Genomic DNA, 19,404 nt, shown 5'->3' with positions numbered 1-19,404 from the left:
AGAAAATCCAGCTGGACCTCAGCACGGTCGCTCAGCAGTGGGAACTGGATGTCCCATGCTTAAATCAGCCCTGCAGAGACCAGTGATTTCACTGGTTTGCAACCAGGACTCAGCCCTGTACCCCAAAAACTCTTGGGGGACCTAAAGATTAATTATATTTTAAATTTGAGCTCTAGAAAGAAGGCTCAAGCCAGCACTGTTTTAAAATCCTGTTTATTGGAACACACATACATCCTTTCCTGACCCGATCCAGGGTTTGGAGTCCATGCAGTACCAATAATATGACGAAAGAAATAGGGCATCGATATAAAGGGCTCACCGACTCTTCAAATTAAAAAAATATTTAATACTGTATTAGGCAAATAATACACCGAAAAAGACATCGTGACTGTATAGCCTCTCAGATATTGCACTTCCAGACAGCACATGATAAGTATAAGGTCATTCCAGCCATCAATAAATATCACATCAGAAATAGGGGCCACACAAGGCAAACGTGGCATGAGGAGATGAAGAGATCCTACCCTACGGGGAAGAAATGGGAAGAGTTAAGAACCTCCTGGATTGACCCCTGCCCGTAACCTGGAGGCAGGAGAGGAGAGCATCTCCTCTACACCTGGAGGGGAAGGGATGGGCATGTCCCAGGGTGGTGAGTGCCCCCATTGTATCTCCCCAGGCACCCAAGGAGGGTCCCTTCTCCCGTGGGTGCTGGGTACCGTCCCGGCTGGCAGCGAGCCGTATGGGGCGGTTCCAGCCCTTCCCCACGCAGCCCTTCGTGGACCCGCTGTGCAGGTGCAGCCTCCCCACTACTTGGCATCTGGCAGCATCCCAAAACGCAGCACCCCGACCACCCACTCACGTGGCAGACAGCCACCCTCCTTGCCCCCACGATGGCTGGTCCCTGCTCCATCCCATGCAGCACCAACACTGGCACTGGCCCCGGTCCCCCTGGGGCCAGCTCCTTGCCTGGTTGCCCTGGTGTGAGAATTTTCATAAGCCTGAATCTTCCTTGGCTTCAAGTCCTGTGGGCAGCAGCATCCCTGATGCCCAGGGCTTGGACGAGTCAGTGCAGCAGCCCATGGCATAATGGCAACATGAACCAGGCAGGAGAAAGGTTTCCAAGTATCACAGCCCATTTTTGGGGTATCTCTGCCGCTCCGCCGGGTTCCACCGTGCTTCTGCCAGCAACAGAGTGAGCAACCAGCGAACGCATCCGTAGCCCAGCCAGCGCGGAGAGAGGTGGGGTGGACAAGCCACAGGCAGGAGCCACGGGGAGCCGGGGGAAGCAGTGGGGTGCACAAGCAGAAGGGAGAGCATCCTTTTCGGTCCACAGCAGCGAGACTGTAGCGTCTGTTGGTTTGGGCCGAGGAATAGGCGCAGGCTGGGCTCTTGTCCTGAAAGGCAGCCAGCACGTGGCCATACGGATAGTGGGGATGTGCTGAGAAATGAAGTGGGAAAGGCCGTGTGAGGATGGTGGCTCACTTCCAGCCATGCACCCACAGGCCAACAAACCCAGCCGGACTTGGTAATAAATCCTCCAGGCACAGGGGAACCATGCCCCAGGGTACAGCAGGATCCTGGGATCCTCTCTGAAGTGGTGGGACACCACCCCCCTCATCTAGGACGGCATCCTGGGGTCCCCAGTAGAGCTCTCTGTTCAGGAACTGGACAAACTGCACATGGTTGGGATGCTGAGCATCCCTTTGACATTATCTCAGGGTCCTGTGAGCCTCAGGCAGCAGCGGGTTGTTCCCCCACCGTTGAGGTCCTCCATGGCAAGGCAAACCTTGGTGAAGGCAGACACGAGCCTCATGATCTCCTCTTGGTCCCCATCCAGCTCTGAGACCTCGGTCCTCCTCGCACTTACCCAGGGCCGGACTGGTTCCCGTCACGCTGACCCTCAGCAGGAGTACGTTCGGACTGTGGAGGTCTCCAGCCTTGGCGACCCAGAGGCACCAACTGGAAACAAGACAAAGAGCAGAGCATGCAATTAGTGACTGCTCCAATTAGCCCTCGGCTTCCCACCAAAACCTTTATTAGGCAGCGTCTGTGCTCTGAAGCCACGCGAAGGTGAGGGTCAAAGGAAGAGGCACGTTTGGCCAGCTCTGATGCTCCCAAGGCTCCAGGGTATTTGGAAAGTCATCGCTTGCCGTCTCTACTCTTGGGCAGCGAGCACCCTGCTACCTGTGTCCAGGTGCTGTTAGACCTAAGGATTTTGTCCCAGGTTTCATTGCCCTCAGCTGGGTGGGAATTGCAGCTTCCAGGGATGGGGTGGAAAAGGTTGACCAGAAGTTTGGCCCAAATCGCTGGATGGAAAGCTGTGAAATTTGAGCCAATCTGGAGATAGGAGGAGAACTGAGCCTGGGATTTGGAGCTGGAAGGTGAAAGCATAACTTCCACACATTTATTTCTGAGCCTGCGAAAGCCAGGTCTGCATCGCTAGGGATGTGGTAGGTGGCTTGGGACAGTGGGACCAGGGTGCCTGGTCCAGGGGACAAACCGGGGTGATCTGACTGGAGCTTGTGCCTCCCTACAGCTTTGGAAAGGACCAAGACACCTTGTAGAAAGGAGTTGTGTGGTGGTGGGGCAGAGCCCAGGACACATGTGCTCAGCTAAAACACACGACGGCCAACAGCACGGGCAGCAAGTGTGTTAAAGCAGGTCCCCACCAGCCCTGGGACAGGGGGCTGCTCAGTAGCTCTGGGACTGAGTTGAACTGGTTAATTCAGTCCCTTTGGGGATGGTTTCCAAGAGGTAGGATGGACAAAACTGGCCCAGACTGGGCTGCTGCTTCCTTACAGCCCCCAGCGTCACCCCACCAGGCTCTGACGTGGATGCCCAACGCAGGGTGAGTGACACATATCCCCATTTCATGCCCCAATCCAGCCCTCTCCCTCGTTCTGGAGGTTTGAAACAAATCACACACCAGACCAAAGTCTGAAAAAAAACATTTAGAGCAGACAACGCCTCAAGGATCACATGGATTAGGTATCGCAGGTGATCAGCAAGCCTCTCGCCCTCTCCTCTCCTGGTGGCACAGCGTTCCCCATATTCATCATGAGGTCTGAGCAAGGGTGGGAGAGGACCCTGGGGAGAAGGGGGTGACCTACCTTCTGGGGGCATTTTCTTGGCAGGGGCAGATGGAGGGGGCAAGGGCACCAGGCTGGGGACGCGGAAGGGGGGGGGGGAGCGTCTCGGCCGAGCCGCTGAGCATGTTGATGCTGTGAACGTCTCGTGGGCGGAAGCGCTTTCGCCAGGACGGGGTTCGACGGAAGGTCTTGTCATCGCCCTGCGAGGGAGGAGCAGGTTACGGGCTCGGCGGCAGCAGGACTTTCTGACCCTGTGAGATACTTTCTACCCAACAAGCGTGTGCCTGTACATGGAGACCAACTCAAACAGTGCAGACGTGTGTGATCAAATTGGGCCAAGGACATAGGAGACCTCTCCAGGACCCCATGACATAGGCTTTATCCTTTCCAGCTTGCCTATCTCTCCTCTCCAGCCTGCCTGCAAAGATGCCTTGGAGACATCAACACAACACACCAGCCCCAGTAAAGACCCCAAGGGATGCATCTAACCGTGGCCAGATAATGGCATCTGGAAGTGCTTGCTTCTCTCTGTGCTCTAAAGAGAGTCCTGACTACCTCTGCCATCATATCTCATGGAGAAAAGCTCTTCACAGGAGAGATCTAGATGATCACCTTCAGTGACTCAACGTGAAGAGTTTTCTGGCTGCTTGACGGGGCATCTCTAACCCACCAGCTTTACCCACCACAGATGTGTCATGCCCAGAACATCTGTGACTCTACAAGGCAATATTAAAGCAGCTGGCAAGAAAAGTTAGGTAAGCCTACTTGAAATTCAGCCCATTTCTAGCATGAGGCTAGAAATGATGCACAAGACTCTTCCTCACCTGCCTCCACAGCCTGGCAGCATGTTCCTTGGGGTCTTGTCTAATAGCTTTAGCTTATTTCACTGACATTGCTCACGTGCCTGCTCGAGAGAGTCTGTGACGCACTGTGACACCCCTGGACACACTGTGACACCCCTGGACAAGGAGGGAGAGAGCAGAAGTCCTGCCTCTCCTGTTTCTTGCACAAGAACAGGCGCTCAGCATGATCCGGACACGGGAGAGGTTTGGTACTCACATCGTCCAGCCTCCGATCCGTGCCCAAGGCGAGCAGGTTGTTGAACTCCCTCTCCAGCACTTGTCGAGCCTGAAATGAATAAAAAATGAGCATCCCCCATTGATGGAAACAGTTTCCAGCACAAAATCCCATCCCAGGAAAGCCTGAGAATGACAGAGGAAAAGTCCACGCGCCATCTGAGTGCTCTGCTTTCAAAGGCAGAGTTGAGTTGGTGGGACTGGTGGAGTCACACCGCAGCCGTGTCCCACGCTGGCCATCCTCCTCCAAAATCCCCCAAGCATGCTGCTCTTACCTGTGTGTTCTGCGTGGGAATTTGCAACACAAGCGCCAAACTGTTGTGATCGAAGTTTTCGTCGAGGGCCAGGAGCGCGCCGTGCACCCCGCTCTCGACGAGGTTGTTCGCATACTCGCGAAGCCCGATGGACTGGATCCAGTGAATGACTTGGTCGTTGGTCCACACCAACACGTCTGCAAAAGAGCGAAGGCATGTCTCAGGGCCAGCTCAGACCATCCTCTTGGTTGTGCAGGGATCTGATGATGTTCTGAAGCCCTTTCGCACTGCCCCAGCCCGATCCTGGGACTCCCCTTCCCGAGCCAGAAGTAATATCGGGTGCTTAAGTGCCAGGAACAGCTCCCTTCAATTTACAAAACTAAATGCTGAAATAACAGGCAGAAAACAACTGTGAAAATGAATCCTAAGAACCCACGGCTGCCGGCGTAATTAGGGGCATTATCAATAATGAGATGTAATCTAAGCAGCAGCCAGATGCACAGGGAATCCCAGGACAGCCAGCGAGGAAGGGGAGGCTGAGCAAGCTGGGGGGGTGTCCTGAGCACCTGAAATGGGCAGGAGAAGATGATCTGATGCTCAGACTGGATCTTTTCCTTCTTGACACCCTTCCTCCCTCCTCACACCTGACTGGGGTCTGCTGTGTAAAGGCACTTGGAGCAATCTGTTGGGGCAATACTGCAGGGAGTTTCCTGCTGGAGAACAGCCCTGTGGGCATGGTTGCTCAGAAATAATGAATTTTTCCTAGGGAAATGCTGTGTTAAAAATAAGGGATTAGGAGAGAGACCGTCACTGGGCATCTCTTGGGAGGTTTCTCATCTCCTTTTCCAGAGCATGTATGTGGCTGCTGACCTTTGATTTCGTGTTGGGTCTCTTCTCGCCTCCTCTCAAGCTCTTTGCGGTCGTAGTTGAGCCTCTTCAGGCACATGATGCCATACTGCAGGCTGGTGCTGCAAGGATACGAGATGTCACCCAACCCTCAGGAGGGCTCAGCATCGCAGGGCAGGTGGCTTGGAGGGACCCACAGAGGGACCCACTTCCCTGCTTGCTCTCCATGCGCCCAAAGGATGCTTCAGTTCAAGGTTGGGTCAGGATGACACAATCCAATGGGAAGATCTTAGCTGGAAAATGGAGAATGTCCCTCCCTTCCATATTAATTCCCCACTCCATCAGTTTTATCCTGGTCTACCTGCCTGAGAGCGCATGGATCCAAATAATGATACTCCGTGCTTGGTGGCTGGAGAAGGAAGGGAGAACCAGCCCATGGGGGCTGCTCCAGGCTGAAGGGTTCATCTCCAGAGCAGGGAGGGACCTGGCAGGCCCACGGAAACAGCCCCATGGGTCGAGGTGGATGGTGGTACTCCATGACAGGGCTGGATATTGGTGCTTGAGCAAGGTGGTTGGGATGGCATAAGCCTTCTCCAAGCTGGGCTGCTGGCAGATGACTGCTCTGCCTGCCAGTGGGTTACCAGGTGGGACGAGCCTTTATTTTTGCCCAGGGTTTGCTCCACAGCCAGGAGAAGGCTTGGTCCTCTGCAATTTTGCTGCAAGGAACATGCTGAAGGAGAACATTTGCCCATATGAGCTGCCCCAGACTAGATGGTTGAGTTGAGCCTAGAAGAACCATCCTCCAGCACCAGGGCTGGCCAAGACAGGGGAGAGTCCCTCAAATTGTCCCAACCTCTGCTCCATGTGTAGACACTGCACCCTAGGGACCTCCCAAAGGAGAGGACTCACCGGTGAAAACTGTCCACCATCTTCAAGTGCACTCTGAGATCTTTCTTGGTGAGGTGGTCCAGCATCCGTGCATCAACAAGACACTCCATGAAGTAGCTGCGATACTGTGGGAGACCCAAGCTGGGCAGCCACTCATTCCCAATCCACTCATGGTTCATGTCCCCATAGGCTAGTGTCTGTGGAGAAGCAAATGGAGAAGTCAGGGAGAAACCAAGGCTTGGTGGAGCTGCAGACTCCCAGGAGACCAGTGACAGTTCAGTGCTGCAGCCTGGGGGTCACTGCCCTGAGGACCAGACCTGGGCCGGAGGAGTTTAACCCTAGCTTGTCCTGAAGGAGCTGGAGGGAACAGTCCTGTTGGTCATGGTCTGTGTCCTACTGGCATGCTCCAAGGAGAGAGGGGAGCACCCAAAAAGCAAGCACAAGGGATAGTTGGACTTTATGATTAACTTCTTCTGGTAAAAGCACATTCATGAAAGTTGAAACAACTAACTAAGAAATAGGCCCAGTGTATTCCCAGCTGATTTTAAAGAAGCTTAGAAATCACCGAAAGATCTACTTTATGACTTCAAAATGAAAAAAAAAAGTCAGTTTGGGGCAGAAAAACATCCATTCGCTTTCAGTGCAAACTGATTCTGGGTCTGAAAATGAAATAAAAATCCACCAGAAGAAAAGTAAAACATTTGATACTGATCAAAACCAGAAGGGATGGATCCAAGCAGAACTTTTTCCTCCCACTTTTTTGGTTAATGAAAATGGTCTATACCCTGAATTGGGGGTTAAAAAAAGGTGAAAACTGAATGTCTGTGCAGCTAGAAACCTGCCTCCCATGCCAGGTGGCTGGTCACTCTTACGTTGGGGTTTTAACACACAGGATCTATGTCTTACACTGAAAAAAAATCACTCTGCCTGTAGCAGAAAAGGAGGCTACTTGATGCAAGGTCCCAGGAGGACACCCCGTGCTCAAGAGATGGCTCAGAGGAGCAACCAGAGGGTGCAGGTTCAGACTCTAACAAGGACTTGGCAAATACTGATGTCCCAAGCTCATCTCCTGGGTGCCCTGTGATGTCCAGCTCTCCCTCCCATCACCACCCCACGTACCGCCCACGGAAAAGGGTGACACGGGGACCTCACCTGTGCCCAGCTGCCTTCCTCTGTGTCCTAAGCGTGACACATGCGGCATGTCAATAGAAAGGACAGGTAAAGTCAGTACCCGGCGGCCCTGCACGATGAAAGCGTGTCCCATGTGTGCCGAGCGTGGGACCCCTCGGCACGGCGTGACCCAGCGGGGATGGGGGTCGGTCACCCGGCTGCACGGCTCGGGGAGCTCAGCCTTGTCGACAGGGTGCTGGGCCCAGGTTTCACCCCATCTCTCAGACAAGTAAGGAGGATACAGGATGAGGCTTTTCTCATGGGCCTTGGGCTGGAGACGGCGCAAACACTGGGGTTCGTACGTCTTTCCTGAGAAATATGGGTAGTTCTTGGGCCCCCCAGAAACAGATGGATGCAGAGAGAAACCTAAGCTTCAGCTCAGGGGTCACAACCCTCTTTGCTGATTTTGTAGCTATTTTATCCCTCGTCAACCTGCGCTGGTTTTGCTCAACCTCACAAAACCTGCCAAGGGCAAGTGTCACATCCCTGCCGTAATCCTGAGATCTCCTTCCCCAAAAGGCACCTGCCAGGTACAGGGCTGTGCTACTGAACCAGCAGACGAAAGCTTCAATAAAATGCCTGATTCACACAACAAATCCAAAATGCTGCCCCTGTTCTGAGACATGGACATGGCGTCATTTAAGTCGCAGAGAGGGGAGCGTGACTTCATCTCTCCAAAGGAGCCAGAGCTTTTGGGAATGCAGGCACATCCCTCTCGGAGACCCCAAACTCTCAGCCAGTGGTAGGGACAGACAGTGGGGACAATATTTGGGTGTGCTGAGGTCAATGGGAAATTAGACAGTGACTTCTCTGGGTGCAGGATGACCAATGTGGGTCTCAATCTCATGCATCACTTCTTGAGATCACTTTTGGGTTTTGTCTTTCATTTCTTTCCTCTAACTCACAACTGACAGATAAGCTACCCTAGAAACCCAGCAAAACCCACAGGGGTTTGACAAAGGAAAATGCATCTGATGGTTTTTAAGCCAGTTTTAGAAACTGTTGGGATATTAAAGGTTGAAAGATGGTTTCTAAACAGGTGCATGGTGCTGGCCAAGAGCTGACACATGAGACGCAGCAAAGATCCCCTTCCCTCCCAGGGTTTAGCGCGTTAATGCACGCCCGGCGCTCAGCTCGGTAACCGATACGTTGCGCAGCAGCAGCAGGGCCGGTCAGCCTCACCGTCTTGGTGGAAGTCGCCATGTTCTCCATCTCCTCATGGGTGACCCAGACGTTTCCAGAGGACTGCAGGGAAAAGAGCAGAGTGGTCAAGGTAAACCACCACGGAGCTCTGACCTCAATTTATAACCGTGCTGGAAACAAGCCCGGCTCAGGCTGGTGGAAGATCAGACCACCCTTCAGCTTGGAGCTGTACTGGGGAGATCTTGCAGCATCCCTGAAGCTCCCACCACTCGTGGCGACCCTGGGCTGCCCGTGCAGCCACGGAGAGCACGGCAAGGCCCACTGGCCCTTTGGCTGCCTTTATACTTTGGTGTTACGCTCACGGAGCCTGCAGACTTGTCTCTGACAGCTGTGACCCCAGCCATGGCCATCTGAGGGGGACACAGCACGCTTGGAGCCTTCCTTTCTGCCGGCCGCATTTCTACAGATGTCTCTTGGCATTACTGGGGCACCATTAACCCCTCGAGGGGTTTAGGGACCAGCACAAGACACAAAGCCTCCATCCACTCCATGTCCTATCCAGGGCAAGGCTGGGATCTGCAGTTGCTCTGATTTGCCCCAGGAATTTCACACGGTCCCAGGAAAAGGTTTGTATTGAAATGATTGAGAAAACGGTTGTGCGTAACCGAGTTGGCCCTGTAAATCACGCACGTGCTGTTGGGAGGGGATTTTGTCCTCTCCAGGGCAGATGTCCCTGAGCTTTGCTCTTTGCAGGTTGCTGAGCAGGGTCAGCCTCTTGCCGACAACCTCTGAGTATGAGGACAAGAGCATTTGCTGGTGCCTCAAGACAGGAAAGTGTTTCACACTCCATGGCTGTAAATGATCTTTGTGCCTGAGGACAAGTGTCTGGTGGTTTGACCGGTCCACGAGGGAACGTCACTCCCTCCACGACTGCGCTTGCCTGTAACACGGGGGTTCCCTGGTGACCGATGGACCGCTGTGGTCCCAAGGAGCCAGGGACAGGAGGGAAACAAGTGTGTCATCCTGCCCCATGGAGGGTCTGTCTGGGGGAAGAGGGGGTCTATAGCATGGAGGACTTACCGTGCGTGAGGTGGGTGGTGCCGAGGGGCTCGTGAGCGAGACCATCTCCTGGATGGCCAGACGCAGCTTCAGGCGATGCAGCGCATTGCTGATGCCGATCTCCCTCTGGATCTCAGTGTCGGATAGGGCTGACATGATGGCTCCGCTCTTCACGTTGGCTCGGCAAGCGGCAACGTACCACGCCGGCATACCCACCCAGAGCTGCCAAAACAGGGCAAAGCCAGTGACTGCCCGGTTGACCTACCCTAACATCCTCCGGTAGGATCAAGACCACTCTGTTTGAAGCTCAGTATCAAAGTTAGATACCCACATGGGGCTCCTTTTTCTTTTGTACCTTGCACAGATGACCTGTGGGCAGCCCAGCATCCCTCTATCTGATGGACACAGCACAGGGAAAGATCCTTTGAGCCTTTTAACTCAAAGCTCTACTCAAACCACAACTCTACAGAATATGTGAGGGATCTGGTGATCTGCTCTGCTCCCACCACTTTGCAACTCCCACTTTGCAACCACCAACCATGTGCATGGACCAAGCACGGTGGGACTGCGGGGAGCTGTACCGCTGCCGAGGAAGCACACTACAGATCGGCAGCGACTGCAAAGCCGTTGGCGCGCGGGAACGATGGACGGGTGCTCTCTGCCTCACCTCCAGCCAGGACACAACGGTGGGGCCATCCCAGTGAGCAAAGGGCAAGCCTTTCCTCCGAGCCTCTTCCAGGAGTTCGTGCCTGGAGGGAACAGAAGCAGAAGGGTGATTTATTGGGGGCTTGTGGGGAAAGGAACAGCTCTTGAAAGGGACTAGACCATGGGCGGTAAGAACCAGACGGCAGCAAGGCAATAAAGGAGCTAACAGGGCTCAAGAGAGGGTGAAGGTGAGAAGTTTTTCCAGCAATACCTAGTCTCATGCCATGGCTTCTCAGCCATCAGGCAGGACCTTTTCTTGCTAGGGCAGGAAAAGAAGTTCACTCACTTCTTCCGCAAGCGTCGATCCTTCTCGGCCTGAGCACCCAGCTTGCCAAGTCCCAGAGGGTCCTGCATGCCCACCTCCACGTCGGTCAGCAGCACTGTTGGGCAAGCAAAACATCCTCAGGTCTGTGTGATGTCCCATGGGTTCAGCGTGGGCACTGCCACAGTCCCCATGCCAGGGTGTTGGGGATGCACAATCGCAGCACAGGAGGTGACATTTCCAACCCACCCCCACAGCTCCCCTGCATCTCTGGGAAGCCCAAGGGGATCCCCGCCTGCCATTTCTCCCGATTCAAGATGCTCAACATCAAAGCAGTAAAGGATTTAGGAGTGGAAAAGCAGCTCCCACCAAAGGGTTGTGCAAAATCAAGAAGGTCCCATAGGGAGGGAAGCGCATTTGGGGACATCAAAGATAAGACACAGTGACAGGGTGGGAGGTCACTCTCCTCACTGCAGCTCTTGCAGATCATTAAGAGAGATACCATGCTCGGGCCAGAAGGGGCTGTGGAGCAGAAGACACCAGGACTCAACTGCCCTGAAGCCGCAGGGAGCCCAGAGCCAGTGGTCCCAACATCCCCAAACCAGCAGGGGTGTCCCTGCTCCTCCACCTGTAACCCCAACAGCACCCCGAAACCAGACAGCGCCAGGAGGCATGCAGAGAGCCTGGCCTGAGAGGACGCCCGCCCGGCACGCACAGGAATAGGGCTGCTCACAGACCCTGCCCCGTGGCCCCTTCTCTGCTCAGCTGAATCAAGCGACCCTTCTCTTTTTTCCCGAACAAGCGCCCGATGGAGGATTTGATCCCCTTCCTCTTGGAGCCCTTGTGCAAGGAGTCCTGGCTGCTGTTGCTGCTGGGGTTGCTGGCCTGCTCCTCCAGCGAGCTGGGGATGGAGGAGGGAGAGGAACAGCAAAGCCTTTAGGTTACTCCCGAGCAGCGCACAAGCCATGGCAAACCCCAGCCCCTTCCACAATCCCACACTTGCCCCATGTAAATCATAGAGTCACAGAATGGTTTGGTTGGAAGGGACCTTAAAGCCCATCTCATTCCAACCCCCTGCCATGGGCAGGGACACCTCCCACCAGACCAGGTTGCTCACAGCCCCATCCAACCTGGCCTTGAACACTTCCAGGGATGGGGCAGCCACAGCTGCTCTGGGCAACCTCTGCCACTGCCTCTCCACCCTCACTGGGAAGAATTTCTTCCTAATATCTCATCTCAATCTTCCCTCTTCCAGTTTAAAGCCATTGCCCCTTGTCCTATCACTCCCTGCCCTTGTAAGAAGTCCCTCCCCAGCTTTCTTGTCGGCCCCTTTAGGCACTGGAAGGCTGCTCTAAGGTCTGCCCGGAGCCTTCTCTTCTCCAGGCTGAACAACCCCAACTCTCTCAGCCTGTCCTCACAGCAGAGGTGTAAATCCTCAAACCAACAGAGCAGGCACTGGGGTGAGACCCACAGGCTGCTCCACATACCTCTTCCCATCCTCCTGACTTAGCGCAGGGTGGCCCAGCTTCTCCAGCCGCAACGTCCTGGGTGAGGATGGGGGGGACGTCTCGCATTTGATGGTGGTTTTATCCTCTCGGCTTTCATCCCGAGCTGCAGGTGACTGAACAAGCAGAGAAGTCATGAGGTTGGGTGGCCAAAGCCCAGCTCCATCCTTGCCCTGCTGCCTGCCTCTCTCTTGCTCCATGGAGGCATGGCCAAAAGAGCCACCAGGGCCCTGAGGCTTTGCCACGCTCCAGGATCGGCCTGAACTAGAGCTCTGGCAATGGCTCGAGATGCCCAAGCAGATGGGGAGGATGTGGCCGTATGGCCAAGATCCTGGGAATAAGGAGAAGAGAGGATGCAGCCCCATGGTCCAGGTCAGGGTGTGGGGACAGAAGCTGCTGGCCCTCAGCAAAGGGTTCTGAGGAGCACAGATGGGAATGTCCCAAAGACACCTTGTCGCTAGAAGGGACACACAATGTTTGAGGACCTAGTGGCTTTCTGAACCTCCCCATGTCCTGCCAGCCCCCCGAGGCTGCCAGTCGGCACATCTCCAAGCACCTTACGGGATCCCCATGATCCTCCTGCTGAATCCCTGGGGTCCCCAGCTCCATCCCGCGCCTGCTGCACCCTGACCTGGTGTGGACAAAGCCAGGAGCAGGCTGGAAAAGGGGCTTGGACAAAAACCAACGGGATGGGAGCCACTCACTAGCAGTTTCCTCCGGTGCTTCCTCAAGTCGCTGGGCTGATTGCAAGGGGGAAAGCGAGAGAGACACAGAAAGGGGGGCAGTTAATGGAGAAACCCCCTGTAAAGCAGTCCCGGGGCCAGGTGTGCCAGGCTGGGAGACAGCAAACATGGGCACCCCCGTTCCACAACACCCTCCCGCACACCCGTGTGGATGCCAGGGCATCGCTCCCACCCAAGGCAGCCACACGTACACCCTGTCCAGCCCCCCTTTGTCCGCCCTGCGTGCCTTCTCACCAACGTCATGATCCCCATGCGGTCGAGGTCCTGAGCAGCGCTGCGGGAGGAGAGCTTGGGGGTGGAGCGGCCGCTGAGCGGTGGGGATGAGCTGGCCAGGGACAGGGCTGTCAGCGAGGTGGGGATGGAAGCCCTTTTGCAGAGCTGGGTGAGGTTGAGGCCCTCCATGCTGCCGCTCGTGACGCGGGTTTCCAGCTCCTCCGCGCGGAGCTCGGTGGACTCCTTCTCCTCTTGGATCATCCTGGGGGAGCAGTGGGGCTCAGGGCTCCTGGCTCCCCACCTTTCTGGGGAGTCATCTCACACCTCCCAGCCACACAGTCTCTCTGCTCTGGGGAAATGCACCTTGGGTGCTGTGACTCAAGTCCCCGATCTCCAGGAATGGCAGCGAGATCCATCAGGATCCACATAAACCAGAACTGAGACACACTATGATTTCTTTTAATATTCATGGGGGATTTTTCTTAAAAATAGTGATCCTTTCTGTGAGCCAGCACTGGTGCAGCTGAGGGACAAGAAGCCATGTGTAGGAAGGACTAAGCCCTGTGGCTGGAGGTCCTAGAGCCATTTCTGTGGCTCAGGCTGGACCAAGACCTCAATTTTAGGGCATCAAAGCCTCCTCCCACTGCCTGGCAATTTGTTGCCCCCCCCCGGAGCCATTTCAGAGCAAGGCAGCGGTGGGTTTTAGCCATGGTCGCTACCTGATCTCCTCGTTGATGGCATCCAGCTGCTCCTGGAGCATCATGGCCAACGTCTGAGCATCTGAGTGCCCGCTGGGGGAGAGCACATCCATGGAGCTGGAGAGCGTCTCACGGTCATCCTCATCCACATCGGAGATCTCGGGGTCGCTGTCGAAGGCGTGAGGCCCCGTAGCCAGGACGCTGCCTGCCTGGGCCTGCTCCCAGTCCTGGGGAAACAAGGTCCACCGGTCCTACATGGCACTCCCATGTCTCCAAAAGCCAAACTGGAGACCTCCACGCAACAGTCATATCTCAACGCCACCCCAATGGGAAACCTTTCCCACCATGTTACCCCCATCCACGCACCAGGTGAAGGAAATCACCCCATGTCCCCAAATCAAGGACACATGAGACCACTGTGCAAGGTAGGAGGAGACCCCAACGCCAGCTCTGGCCCCATGTTGGCATGAAGGTGGATTACCTTGGCTGGCTCCTCTCGTCGAGCGGCGAATCGGCCCTTCTGTGCCCGAGGCAGGCCCGGGGCTGTCCCGAAGGGCTCTGCAGGGGCATGGACCACGGTGCTCAGTGGGAAGCGCAGGTCCGTGGCACTGCCCATATGGGACCTGGGAAGAAAGAGCCATGTTGTGGACAATTCTTCCTGCAAGGATGCCCTCATCTCCAGGCTGCTCCCTTTGCAGCCCAGTCTTGCTCAGGACAGAGGAGGAGGATGAGGCCACTCCGGGATGCCCACGCCAGCGATGTTTGCTTGCTTTGCATGAAATGATGCAAAACCAGGCTCCAGAAAAGGATGCTCCACTCCCCCTACGCTGGCCCTGGAGATGTGTTCACAGACTGTAGGAAGCTCAGCCCTGGGCCCTATCCTGCTGCTACCTCTCTCTTCGCTGCAGTACCCACTGGGGCATCCAGCTGGTTCTGGTCAAAACCACCCTGCACAGTGGATCTGCTGTGAAGTCGTGTGCTGAACAGTCCCCTCCTCTCCTTCCCTCTGGAGAGCAGCTTGCACCTCCCAACACGTACAGCCTGTCTTGTGCCCATCTTCTGCATCCCCATGGGACAGACCACGGGCCAGTCAGGGAGCTTTTCTCCTTTTCATGTTTTCTTCAACATTTTCATGAAAACAAACTCTGATGAATAAAAATCCTATTTGAAACAGATCTTTCATGCTCAGGGACATGAGCATCGTTTGGGATCTCCCAGATGAAACCGGCTGGGATTTCTTCATCCTCCTTCTCCATGCTCGGGCTCGTGCTCAGGAGCTCGAGATCCCCATGCCGGGCAGAGCAACGCAGCACCTGATATTGGACACAAGGCCATTTTTTGCCGCTCATGGTACTCATTGCATATCTCCACGTTGCCTGGTTGCTCCTCCTCACCCTGAAGACCCAACCACGCTGCTGAGCAAAGGCATCTCCCAAGAGCATGGGGTCATTACTCCCTATATGCATTGCCGTAGGAGGCATGAGGGTTTTTTTGATTTAAGATTACAATAGCAGTTGTCCAAGGTAGAAAAATGTTTTTCCATCATGGTGGGTGTCTGGTTTGCAGTGCAAATACAGATCTGGGCTCCCCACTCCCGTATCCTACCGAGCCCAGACAAAACCGCTGACACGAGGAGCTTGGCTTGGCGTCAGTTGGGTGTTTGCAGACGAAGGCACAGCCCAAGTTTCAAGGGGATTTAAGCTGCTGAGCCGCTGACAAGTTGCTCCCGAGCTAAAACCAGATAAAGGCGCCTTAGACAAAAGCTGACATTTCAGCTGGGGGATTATTCTGGCCTCTGTAACTCAAGCTTTCTGCTGATTTTTCCTTCAAGAAATAAGAAAAAAAAAAAAAATCGTCCATCCTGTTCTTACAGACCCATACAGAGAGGTCCCACACATGCTCCAGACACTCCTCCAGCACTCAGCTATCCTTCATCCTCACAAGCTCTCCCTCGCTTTCCCCGTTTCTTCTCTCTACGACAGATACGGGGCCTCCAAGCCTTCTCTCTGCCCCAGCTGCTGACAGATTTGAAGCTGGTTACACTGGCTCCTTTCCATCTTTTCCAGCCTTCCTGAGAGGTGAATTTTCCCCACTGGTGGTTGCTCTCATTGATCCCTCGCTGCCTCTAACCCATGTCGAAAGGGTTCAGGAGAGGATGTGGCCTCCTGGGCGTCCGCAGGAAGGCAGCGGGGTGCAGGTCATGCTGGTACCCTCCTTTTCTAACCCCCCTGGTTTCTTGCAGCGGTGCTGGGTACCCCGGTCAGTGCCGGAGGCTGAGACCTGATGGACTCATCTCTCCTCCTGGTGCTCTGGGCTGGGATCTCCCCATCTCCCAGCTGACTTTAAATGAAAGACTGTGGGAGGACTGTTGTAGAAAGGAGGGGGAAAAAAGGGGTGGCTTCATTCTCCTTTGCCTGCAACATCTCAAAAGAGATTCCTCCTTCTCCACCAGCCCATCCCCAGCACACCACAGGGGGAAAGGCATTTGGTGAACATCCAGTTTTCAGAGAAAATGAAGCCCTAAGCCCTTTGTGCAGAAAAAGAAATGATGCCCAGTGGTTTTTCACCCTTAGAAGAGTAAAATTTGGGTCATTCATTCTCAACAGTCTGTGTCCCACCTCAGGACAAAGCCATGGTGGGGACAGCAGAGCTGGAGCTGACCCTGCTGCGATGAACCACCCTGCAGCTTAGGCTTGGTGAAAACAGAAATGCCTGATGCCAACAGCATTTTCGGGCCCTAAAGCAAAATGTCCCTGAAGCCATGGGTGAGGGCTGCAAGCGGGGTGAGCACGGGCTGGTGGGATTTTGGCAGGCGGCCCTTACCTTGTGTGCACGCTCTCCACGAACGCCCCACTTCTGGTCTTGAGTTGATCAACCTCCAACCTCAGTTTGTCGATCTCATCAGACAACCGGCGCTGTTCAGGGCGAGACAAGAGACAGGCAGGGGTTGGTTTTGCTCTGAAGAGCAGCCAGATTTGCGGTAATCCACATCCTTAGCTATTTCCAGGTTTATATTCCCTTTAAAAATCCCCATCCCAGGTTTAAAGCACATTGGTAAAGAAACAGCTCATGCAGGTGACAGTGAATGACGATGCTGGGGTGATGCCGCGAAGGGAGGAAGCGATCGCCGGCCAGACAGACAGACACACGTGCACTCGAAGCAATGCTGGTCTGAGAGATGAAGGAAAATCGGTCCCACTACGATGCTCTGGTTTTGCTCCAGACTGCACGTGCACGTTCACCTTAGCAAAGGGCCAGCAGTAAGAGACTCGCTAGCCAAATTTGCTGCTAGCCCCGTCCCTCCTGCTGCTAGCCCCATCCTCATCGGGAACCCATGCCTGCACTAAGTGGTCATGCTGTCCCATGGGAGATGCAAGGGGGGAGGCTGCGGGAGGGCAGGGAGGCAGGGGAGATGTGATCCTCCAGGCACAGCAGGACCCAGTCCCGTGGGCAAACAGGCTGAACCAGGGTGGGCAACGTGCAGGCAGCGTCACGGTAGTCTCCAAGCTTTGCCTTTGCCTGGAGCTCAGCAGCTGTGGTGGGGAAGCATGAGCAGTGCCCGCACATCCTCGCCGAGGGCACGGAGCATCTGGGAGAGCAAGGTACCCGGGCAAGGGGGAAAGGCAGCCCCCTTCATCCCCCCAACCATGCATGAGACATGAGGCACATCTCAAAAGCTCCCGTTGCTTCAAAAAGCTACAACCCTCCAGCTTTCCAGCACAGGCCAACATGGACTTGTGTTGCAGACCCTACTTAGATGCTTTATCTGAGAGCAGGGGAGGTGTGAAGACCTACGGGGCCTTCTGCAAGCTGGGCACGGAGCAGATCTTTGCCCCAGTTCGAGCGAGGGGGTCGAGAAAGCCTCGGGGGCGAAGGGGACGTGGCTGCCCCAGCAGCACTGTCCCTCGCAGCCAGGCCACACCAAGGAGGGGAAATCCTCCTCCAGAAACACGGGCAAAGCCACCCCGGCCTCGCTGCTGTCCTCGCCGGGGGGTCAGGGATGGATGAGTGTGATAAGAAATATGGAGACGGGACTGAACGTGCCTGTTAGGGAACCGAACCGGGGGTCTCCAGGGAGGTGGGTGGCAGCTTCCATCCAGCCACTGCGTGGGTTAGTTTGTGGCCTCCTGCTGCTGGGCGCTTTGGGATCCCAGCTCGTCCGAAACTAAGGTATTTTAGGAGGTGCGACTGGCACTAGCCGGGGATTAGGAGTGAGGACGCGCAGTCACTAGGGCAGGCTCCCTGCAGCGGCATTTACCTTGTCGTGCTGGTGTTCCTCTATCTGCTTTTGGGTATTTTCCAGTTCTTGTAACAATGTGTTCTTTGAAAAAACGAAACAAAAGAAAAGGGAACAAAAAGAGGAAAGAAGAAGAAAGACCGTTTAGAAAACGGCTGTCCGGCCTCCTGGGAATGGCCAGCGTGGAATTGTGGTGTGGATGGTGTGACGGACTCCTGGCCGGAGGGATGGCGATGGCTCCCTGATCTATTCCTCACCTACCTGCCCACGAACCGGTCTTCTCTGCAAACCTCCTGCTCCTCAAGCAGGGCGGCTGTAGCTCAACTCCTGCCCCACCCCGGGCTTGGGGCATGGCCATGGAGGGCGAGCAGCGATTAGAGATTTGATGGGCAAGGCTTGGAGATTAGGAAACGCGTCTGAGAGGAGATCAACTCCTCGAGCAGCTGGATCAAGGGCAAAAATGTCCCCTACGTCTAAGCTAGGGAATAGGCAGGGGGAAAAGAAGATGTGTTTGCAACTGCCTGACCTAGTGCTCTTTTTTGGGAGGCGCTGGCAGCCAAACAGCATCATTTTTGCCCACGGAAGAAACTCTCTGGGTGAGCCAGTGCCAGCAGCAGGCTGGGCAGTAGACGATGCCCCTTCACAAGGTGCCACCGCTCCAGTCCCAGTTGCTTACTGGAGTGGGAATTTGGACTCAGTCCCACATGTTGGGTCCTGCTCTTTATCCGGAGCCGCTCAGACCTCTTTGCTGAATGACCGGACACGCTGGCACAACCGGCTCTGGTTGGGAACAGGAGGTGCAGAGCAGCAGGGGAGGCAGAGCCAGTCCTGGAGGCATCAGCTGGAGGATGCAACCCCGTTGTGCTCTGACTTGCTAAGGGGGGCCTGGTCCCCGCAGGAACCCAAAGAGAGGTGAATTCTCAAAGCCTGACCTCCCATTGGCATCATGAAGTTAATTCCTGCTCCGAGCCCCCTGCTATCCCAGCTAATTGCGTTCACGCTGGGGCAGGAGCAACTCCAGCTGGCTCCTCAAAGGAAAGCCCAGTTCCCCGGGAGGAGCAGGCTGGGAGCTGGGAGGCTGCTCATGGACTCTGTCTGGGTTTGGAGAAGGCAGATCAGTCCAGGCTTGGGGGACAGTGAGGTTTCAAGGCAGCATGTGGAGGGGATGGGCACACGGGACAGGATGAATGCTGCATTTTCTCCTGCAAAATGCAGTAGGGTTTTGCTCCGACAGCCGGGCGTAGGCTGCAGACGAGGCTGCGCCAGAAGAGACACAGGGAAGTGAGGGAATGGAGCAGGATAAATCCTGCCGTTGTCGGAGGTGAAAGGCAGAGGGGAGTGGGTCTTACCGGGCGAGGGCTGGCTGGAGGTGAGGGTGAGATGCAGAACACGCTTCCCTGCGCTCCCACCAGCCCCAGCACCCGGCTGGCATCCTGCATGGGATCATTTCTCCATCCCTGCACAGGTACTTCCAAACCCCTGTGCTGCAGCTGGCCAAGGCTCCACACCGGAGGGG

General features: G+C 55.3%; 1 protein-coding gene across 1 annotated transcript in view; it reads right to left on the bottom strand.

The window, feature by feature from the left end:
- Positions 1-1,900: 1,900 nt before the first annotated feature.
- Positions 1,901-19,404, bottom strand: part of LOC104168831 (liprin-alpha-4-like) — a 31,239-nt gene continuing 13,735 nt past the window's right edge. The window contains 19 exon segments of the mRNA XM_009709555.1: positions 1,901-1,959; positions 3,111-3,186; positions 3,188-3,289; positions 4,149-4,217; positions 4,441-4,616; positions 5,290-5,387; positions 6,175-6,350; positions 7,306-7,332; positions 8,506-8,568; positions 9,547-9,747; positions 10,193-10,274; positions 10,517-10,610; positions 11,230-11,393; positions 11,980-12,113; positions 12,702-12,737; positions 12,975-13,215; positions 13,673-13,878; positions 14,133-14,274; positions 16,475-16,609. Coding sequence (XP_009707857.1) covers positions 1,901-1,959; positions 3,111-3,186; positions 3,188-3,289; positions 4,149-4,217; positions 4,441-4,616; positions 5,290-5,387; positions 6,175-6,350; positions 7,306-7,332; positions 8,506-8,568; positions 9,547-9,747; positions 10,193-10,274; positions 10,517-10,610; positions 11,230-11,393; positions 11,980-12,113; positions 12,702-12,737; positions 12,975-13,215; positions 13,673-13,878; positions 14,133-14,274; positions 16,475-16,609 — 2,281 coding nt within the window.

This window comes from Cariama cristata, unplaced genomic scaffold, assembly GCF_000690535.1.
Source record: "Cariama cristata isolate BGI_N322 unplaced genomic scaffold, ASM69053v1 scaffold22791, whole genome shotgun sequence".
Lineage (NCBI taxonomy): Eukaryota > Metazoa > Chordata > Aves > Cariamiformes > Cariamidae > Cariama > Cariama cristata.
This window is presented reverse-complemented; position numbering and strand designations above follow the sequence as displayed.